The sequence below is a fragment of the Panicum virgatum genome, chromosome 5N, assembly GCF_016808335.1.
Source record: "Panicum virgatum strain AP13 chromosome 5N, P.virgatum_v5, whole genome shotgun sequence".
In the NCBI taxonomy this organism is placed as follows: domain Eukaryota; kingdom Viridiplantae; phylum Streptophyta; class Magnoliopsida; order Poales; family Poaceae; genus Panicum; species Panicum virgatum.
The window spans coordinates 23,836,859-23,845,665 of NC_053149.1; the positions used below are offsets into that span (position 1 = coordinate 23,836,859).

The window sequence follows — 8,807 nt, forward strand, 5'->3', positions numbered from 1 at the left end:
CATTAACAAGCGAGTTATGAGTTTTTCAACAGCTCTAGTTGTGCGTTTACGGAGGTTGGGGAGTTTTATAACATTAATTTTTGTGCTACTTCATCTATTTTGTTGACATGGTAAGGAAAGAGAATGATTGAGTTTTATAGGATGAGAGAGGAGTTCCATCTCCATGAAACTCAACTTATTTAGTTTACAGTTTTGGTAAATATGCTATAAAACCTGTGCACTGAGATTAGCCTTAGAGTAAGTATTATAACAGGCTGTAAGCAGGCTAAACGATGAGGTGGAGAAGAGAAGAGAGGAGAGAGAGTGTGTGAGCAGGATGTAAGCTTGCAACCAGTTTTGACACAAGAATCAAGAAAATTTGTGAGAGAAACATGTGGGCCATATATTAATGATAAACAAACTAACCACTGTATAAATGGGTTGAGAGATAAGTTATAAGTATTCTTGCAGCCAGCAGCGGCCTAAATTATTATCCAAGCTCTTACGCCGATGAATGAACTCGCAAATAGAGTGAATTCCTATTTCGACCTCGGTACTCTGCTGTCAATTTGCATGCCGGCATGCAAAGCGCAGCACAAGAAGAGTCCTCAACAGTAATGGCCGAGGATAGATGCGGGCAGCGATCCATTAATTACATGGATCAATCAATCCTCCTCCTATATTGCTATATATATACTCCCTTCATATAGAATTTATATGACATTTTGGACAAGATTTGAGTCAAACATTGAGAATATAAATTATGAATAACTTTTAAGTTATTGAATTTGAAAAAGTAAAAATTATATGAATATATTTGTCTTAAGAAATACTTTCATAAATATATATATATATATATATATCACTTTTCAACAAATATTTTTATAAAAATAAACGGTTAAAGTTATGCTTTAAATACCGTGTCGCTGTCCTAAACATCATCTATTTTCTATATGGATGGAGTATATATATATATATATATATATATATATATATATATATATATATATATATATATATATATATATATTCCTATTGTCTATTCAACACCCCGCCGGCACCGCCTAACTCCGGCGAGTAAAAGCCAGCTAGGCTATTACTTCCTCCCCACCAGCATGTGATCTGTAACATTAATGTAATTAAAAATACATATCGGCTTCTAATTTACAGTTCACAGTAAAGCTTATTAGGTCACGCGCGTACTGTTCAAAAATCTGGCGAATCACACCATCAATTGCTGCAGTCTTATCGGCTCCCCAAATTTCGCCCTCCCCCCTCTATTCACCCTTCCGCGCCGACCACCCCACCCCCCACCGCACCGACCATGCGAGGGAGTCTCATCTGCAGTACTGCAGGAGGTGGCCTCCTGAACCATGGGGCCACCACGCCACCCCAACCTCGCCGCCGACGCCATCCCCTCCGGGCCACCCATGCCCCCCTCCACGCCGCCGACGCCACACCCTCTCTCTTCACCCCCACCGCTCCCTCACCGCACCACCGATGCAACCCCCACCGCCGCGCCGATGCCACCCCCTCCGCGCCGCAGATCCCCCTTTCCCCCTCTAATCCCGTCCCCATTAACCAAAGCTCTTCTAGTCTAGTTGGTTAGAGAAACTGAGGTATGGTCGTCCCCACGAGATCGCGAGTTCGAATCCCAGTTGGGACGAATTTCCGCCCGTGGGTAAAAAAATCTCCTCATTGTGCTCGTCGTAAGGCTTGACTCTCACGGTTATGGTCAAGGTTCGGGGATTTTTCCGCGGCCGGGAGAAGCCGTGTTGGTCCGTTCACCCCTCCGGCCGCGTTTTTTTTAATCCCGTCCCCATTCATCTCCTGCTCGCGCGCCGCCGTCGCCAAGTCCACGGCACCGCCCGACCACCCCCTCTCCTGGTGCTACCGGCATTTCCATGCCATCCCCGCCTGCCCTCTCGCAACCGCCGTGGAAGATTGATGCCAGACCCGCACACCTCCCCTGCACGGCACGCCCCCACCCCACTACCAGATGCGCCGATTCCATCGATCCCCCTGGTGGCCGCTCTCTGCGAGCAGCTTGGCTGCAACATCCGGACTTTCTCCTGCTAGGTGCGCGGCCACCCCACTGGAGCATCGCAGGGAGGGCGGCGGATCCGTTCTCCCATAGACCGACCGCCCAGTCCTGGCCCAACTGAGGTAAATTAGGCGTCGTAGACATGGATCTCGGCGTCTCTCTTGTGCACTGACAATGGCATCTACGTGTTTTTGCATCCGGAGGTACATTAGTTATGAGATTTATTCTTGCGGGTGATTAATGGATTCCGCATCTCTGCTTTTTGTTTCCATCTGTATATCTTTGGTTATTTTTGTTTGATTCTGACGGAGCAGGACACATGTATAGGAGGTGCACACGATTCTGATTTCCTGATTTTGGTGGGAATTCCTATTATGACAGCGGATTGGGATTTTGATTTGGGATTTCCTGATCAATATATTCCCTTTTCTAAAAAAAGGATTGGGATTGCACGATGAGACTGAGCATCCACTCCATTGCTGGGGGCCAAGCTGAGATTGCATGGTGTATTTGTGTGCTGTGGAATTTCAGAGCAGGGAGCTGCAATGTTGGTTTGGGCTTGGCGGGGGATTACTACTACTGCACCATTCGACGTGTCTTGTTGTAATTTCAATAAATGTTATACAAGAAATAATTCATAGATTAGATAAATAATTTTCATCTGAATTTGATCCATTGCGTGACCATAGTGTTCCCAAGAGTAATTTTAAATTCTTCAAGGAGTAATTCACAACTTAGTGTTTCCATGAGTAATTTTGAATTATTAGATTAGTATTTTGATAGCATTACAGGAATAACCTTGCACATTAGATGAGTATTTTATACAATCTTGCATAGAACTATTTTTGTAGCTGATGGTACCTTTCTTATTTAGTAATGTAGATCTATTATTTTCTTTGAGCACAAGCTTATGCTGATCAGATTAGGCTATGCATCTTGCCATCGCATATCTGGAGTGCTTGTTTAGTGTGAATTCGATTTTGTTATGATCTAACCAAACCAAATTATGCATTGCAGTGTTGATCTAAAATTACACATTCTATTGTATTTTCTCACCATTTTGCGTATTACCATGGCAGCTCTGTTCTGTCATTCTGCGATAGTGGATGTGCATTCCAGGAGATCATCGGATCAGCAGCAAAGTTGCAGCTAATGAGAAACTTATTGCTAATACAAGAGTTACTAGGTTGTCAGGTTTCTGAACATATGTAGAGAACAGAGATGTTGCAGCAGTTGTTTGGGAATTGATGGCAAACATTCACAAATATGAAGAATTGTGATTGGTTCTTGTATTATCTCCTTGTCCCTGTAAAACAGTTGAACAGGCAAATTGTTCCATGCCGTATAAGATTACTCTTTTTTATTCCAAAAATTATTCTTCATGTCTATGGCCAATTACTCTATTTGTAATTATAAACCCAATTTTGGCAAATTATTCCATGTTCTGTACGATTTACTCCTTTGTATTTCAGTTATTATTCCTTTTTTGTGGCCACCTATTTTTTGCCTTTTTAAACGCAATTATTTTAATTTTTTTGGTTGGCTTGTAGTGGTGTACTGGATGCACATCAAGCATGGTTATGTAGACAATGCTTTGGTCTTATATTATCATGTATGTTTTGTACAATATGTTTAGGTGACAGTTGTGAAGTTTAAAAGATTATTACCACTGTGTTATTTTAAAATACCGTTCTTAGTTGTTAAAATTATTTCTTTTAAAGTCAGTTTCCTTATATATGAAAATTACTTCTGCAAAAAATAATGCCCAAATAGCGGTAAAAATTTACCGCTATTGCAGTAAATCTATGGATGAATTACGGCAAAACGGGATGGCAAAACACCACACAGATGATTTTTATGGTACAACACAAATCCAACTTTTACTACCCATGAAGCAAATCGAGTAATAACGGGGGCAGGGGTCTGCCGGAGTCAAATCATTCAAATTAAAGAAAAAACAAACCAGTAAATTTTTACTTCCTATTGTTCACTTTTTACTTCCAACGATTCAAAACTGTAATTTAAATGGTTAAACGAATTTTTTTTGAGTTACTAACCATTCAAAACTGCTTTAATACAATAATGGAGACCATCCGCGTCAATTAAGGGTCGCGGTCCCCATTTATTCCATTCAATAAACTCTGTAATGAGATTTTACTCCCATGTAATCAAGGCACCGTAATTTTCTCCAATTTTGCTGAAATGCCGGAGTCAGTCTTGCTCCGCCGTGGGTGTTGAATAGTTATTCAGCAACCTGCATGCTAAATAGACGGGTCCTATATACCTATTGTCTATTCAACACCCCGCTGACACCGTCTAACTCTGGCAAGTAAAAGCCAGCTAGGTTATTATATATATATATAGCACACTCCTGCGACGAGAGAGAGAGAGAGCATACGCACAAAAGATCCAGTTCCAATGGAGAAGGTCCCAAAAGCCGACGAGATCCCTTGCATGAACCTGACGGTTGCCGCGTCCAAAGTATTCCACTTCACCAGGGAGGCTGCCAAGAGCAAGGTCGACTGCTACCAGTCGGATAAGTTCGGCGTTGGCGGCTATGACTGGCAAGTCCGCTACCAGCCCCACGGCGAGGCTTCCGGCTGCTTCGACCTCGTCCTCCAACTTTTGTGCCTAGCAAAGGAGGATGTGTGGCTGTGAGGTTCGCGTGCACGGTGCTGGGCAAGTCCGGAGGGCCCGCGAGAGAAATGGAGGTAGCCGCAACGGCCAACATACGAGGTTTTTGCGAGGAGACATGTTTTGAACCGAGAGAACTCCGGGTTTCCATGGGGCATGGAGAAGTGGCCAAATTCGTCATGGGTCACATACGAGGACATGTTTCGGTCCTCAAGAAACCTTGAGTAAATGAGTATAAGACTTTGATATACTAGGTTTTTGTTAATTTTCTTTTTTTTTCTTGCAGAACTTCATAGTCAAACGAAAGGTTTGTTTCTTTGCAGTAATTGAGCGCAGCTGAAATGTCAGTTCAATTTGAACCTACACTAGTTTATCAACCCATCAAAAGCGACGGACTTCTATACGGTCCGTCCATTTTTTATGTAGTCAAGGCCTGATAGCCTTATTATTCGCTCGTTGATCTCTTCCATTCGAATTTAACAAAAGTTCGTTTGAATTAGCTAGGAATCCGTTGCAACCCTGCTCATATAGTGCTTTATTTCCCTCCTCTGGATATCCGAACCGAAACAAATAATGCCATTTGCAATAAAGCTTGAGATCGAAGCTTCTCCACCAGCTTTTTGCGAAACTAGGAGAGGATTCTGGTTAGTTTTACTATCTCCTAGTAATTGATAGGATTCAATTGAAACGAAAGAATACACTTGTCTAATAGCTCGTCCCTCTCGCACTGCCAAACCCATGAAAACTGAATGCTGGGCGTTAAAGCGTGTCGAACTTAATTAATTGCACTGGGCACTCAATCCTGTTTGAACTGAAACAATTTTCTTAACTCAAGGGTCAGGAATGACGAAAAACTAACAGAAAGGCATAAGATCCATGACTTGCCCGTAGTCGCCGTTCTTCTGATAGAACCGGGATCGAAACTGCTGGATAACTAACCAGATACAAAAGTAGAGGAGAGCGCCCCATCGATTCAGCAGCTAGCTAGACTCGATGGATCGGATCACCACTACTAAAAAAGAGCTATAGTCACCCGTTGAAAAGAGTCTTAAGTACTGGTTCTACAACCGGTACCAAGAAACCGAGACCAATGGAGTCTGTCTTTGGCACCGGATAAATCACCCGGTGCCTATGACCACCTTTAGTACCGATTGGAATACCAACCGGTACCAAAGGCCGCTACGTCGTTCGCTTGCATCCTCCCCCTTTTCCCCGCATCCTCTCTCTGTTCCTCTGGCATGCTCCACTAGCGCTAGCGGTACCAGCAATTCATTCGAAAGAATCAAACACAGAATATTGAATTGACAAACACACAATACTCGTAGATCCCACAAAATATTCAAAAAATTGTTCACAAGATAGATGTAATCCATACAACATGCATCTCTATTTCAGAAATCAGAAAAGTAAGAAAAAAAAAGAAAAAAATCTCCCACGATGGCCCTGGCAGCGCACCCCACGGCCGGCTCCTGCAGATCCGCAGCGATGGCGGCCTCGCGCCCCATGGCGGCGGCGGCCTGCTCCCGAGCGCCGCTCCCACGCCTCCCATGCCTTGAGGTGTGACACGACCCGGAGGAGGACCCGGTCGGGGAGGCCGCCGACGGGCGCGCCCTGCGCTTCTGCGCCGAACGGGCTACCTGCACAGACACGGCGGCAAGAGAATCTCGTAGGCGATGCAGAGGTCGAGCGGAAGAGCCAATGCAAGAACTAACCGAGATCGATGTGCAGAGTGGGTTCTTGCAGCCCTCGCGCGGTCGTCATCGTCGCAGGAGGAGGAAAGGACACAGCTGCTGGTGACCCCCTGGTGCTCACGCTCGGGCAGCAGGCGTCGGCGGGGCTCCTTTCGCCGGGTCTCGGCTTCCTTCTCTCCTCGGGCAGCTTGCTCTTCTCGCCTGCCACCATGCAGGCCATACAGGAGCTCCACCACGGCGGCGGCGGTGCGGCCCTCGCGCTCCACCACGGCGGCGGCGCCAGCCTGCTCCCGCAGTGGCAGCGGCGGCGAGGCTGCGCCCTGCTCCGCGCGCGTGCCGCGCTCCGCCCCGCGCCTGCGAGGCCGGCGCCTCTGTGCGTGCCTCTGCGCCGCCCGCGAGGCGAGAAAGGATAAAGTAGAGAGAAAGGAGAGGTAGAGAAATGAGAGGTAGAGAGATAGGAGTAGATGAGAAGAACCGGCCTGGTTTAAAAGTATCGAGAAGGGAGGTCCTACATCTTTTAGTGCCGGTGTATTTGTTCACCCAGTGCCAATGACTGAAAAATAGGCACCGGGCAATGTCACAAACCGGTATCTTTGTCGCCTTCTCCATTTGATACCGGTTTCTGGTACTACCCGGTGCCCATGTTGAAGCATTGGAACCGGGTCATGCCACGACCCGGCACCCAATGTCTAGTGCCGGGCTGGTACAGGCCACGAGTACCGGCTGCTGTTTGCAGCCGGTGCTAATGCCTCACATTAGCATTGGTTGAAAAAACAACTGGTACTTTTGGTCGGAATTTTTGGCCTGTGTTTTTTTAGTAGTGCACGCCCGCAGAATCGGCTTCCGAAGAACAGACACGGTGCAGGCCAGAGTGAAGCAGTCGCCCACAATGAAATCGGGGTCCTCCAGGACATCGAGCGTGGCGTACTTCCAGAAGCCCCTCTCCTGGCCACAGACCGAGAATACATACGACTCGCTCCTCCAGCTCTCCGACGACAGCTCGCCGTGCCTGTCCTGCAGCGCGCACGCGAACCTGACGCCGACCTCCTGCCCGGCGTCGTCGCCGTCCTTGATGAGCTCGCTGAGGAGCACGAGGGTGACGGACACGTAGACGCCGCCACGATCGGGGCAGTAGCGGATGGCCCACTCGTAGCCGCCGACGGCGAACTTGTCCGACTGGAAGTAGCGGCGGCCGCCGGCGGCCATCCGCTTGGTGGTGGCGTAGCCTTCCACGTCGAAGACGATCTCTCTGGTTGCCGCCGCGGTGAGGCTCATGCGATCAGGGGTAGCTGATGCCTGATGGAGCCATTGGAGGATGGTGGAGTGGTTGAGTATAGTGTGAGATGGACTCTGGACTTGGCTTCCCGGCCATATATGTAGGGCTTCTTTGGTTGGAGCCCTGGCAAACTTGCCTGCGTCAGGCAGCGATCCCAGGCGTCCGATTTCGGTCGCCTGAGGCTAGGATCGCTGGGACCTGCCTGCCAGGCGCCATCCAAACAGGCCCATAGTGCAGATGACGCAGCAGGCGTAATTATCAAAGCAGCTGTAATTATCGGACCTAGCTATCGCCGCAGGGAGGCTCCTCGTTTGCCGCACTGGGCACCAATCGAGTGATGGTCACTGGGCAAGTGGGCATCATCCGTTTTACGAGGAGTCTAGTGCTGATGTGCATTCAAGTGCCAGTAGAGGATTCAACGTTTTACTGCATGTCTACTAGTATTCCATTTAAGGGTGTGTTTAGATTCCACCCCGTAAACAAAAAAATCGTAAACACATTAGAGTGAAAAGAAATTTTGCTAATTTGAAGTACTAAATGAAGTCTATTTACAAAATTTTTTGCATGGTTGGGCTGTAAATCGAGAGACGCATCTAATGAAACTACTTAATCCATGATTTGCAACAGTAATGCTACAGTGACCATCCGCTAATTATTGATTAATCATGGATTAATTAGCATCATTAGATTCATCTCGCGATTTACAACCCATCTGTGCAAAAATTTTTATAAATAAACTTCATTTAGTACTTCAAATTGGGAAGATTCCCACGCAAAAATTTTTTGCGTCTACACGCCACCTGATCTAAACACGGCCTAAAATCTCTTGGTTCTGATTGGATACATGGAATAAATTTTAACCTTTACATTTTAGCCTTAAATTATCCTTCATGTATCAAAATAAGTGGGATAATTTTGAGCTAAAGTGAATTAGCTTGCCAAAATCTTTAACCCCTCCAAGAGTGCTAATAGGGTTAATTTATGTGGATTTTTTTACAAAAAGGTGAGTCTGCAGTATATCTTGGTATGGGAACGGGAGAGAGTGTGTGGATATGGATTCAAATTCAGTGACTTACTAAAGATAAGTCATTGAGTACTGTAGCGGTGACTTACCACCGCTGCAGTGCATTTTTTGTCCTTTAGCGCAAGTTGCATTGTGGTCACTGAATCCCGCTCGGTGTGG

The 8,807-nt window shown here is 46.3% G+C and overlaps 1 protein-coding gene and 1 long non-coding RNA gene across 2 annotated transcripts; one reads left to right on the forward strand and one right to left on the reverse strand.

The window, feature by feature from the left end:
* Window positions 1-1,769: 1,769 nt before the first annotated feature.
* Window positions 1,770-3,479, forward strand: LOC120676096. The gene is made up of 2 exons (XR_005675666.1): window positions 1,770-2,145; window positions 3,103-3,479. It is a non-coding gene; the product is annotated as an uncharacterized LOC120676096 (long non-coding RNA).
* A 3,619-nt stretch (window positions 3,480-7,098) lies between these two features.
* LOC120674677 (BTB/POZ and MATH domain-containing protein 5-like) lies at window positions 7,099-7,623 on the reverse strand. Its single transcript, XM_039955815.1, has one exon. The coding sequence runs from the start codon at window positions 7,621-7,623 to the stop codon at window positions 7,099-7,101; it is 525 nt and encodes a 174-aa protein (XP_039811749.1).
* Between the last annotated feature and the right edge of the window lie 1,184 nt (window positions 7,624-8,807).

Coding starts and splice junctions, on each gene's coding strand:
- LOC120674677 (XM_039955815.1), bottom strand. CDS start 7,623: ATGAGCCTCACCGCGGCGGCAACCAGAGAGATCGTCTTCGACGTGGAA.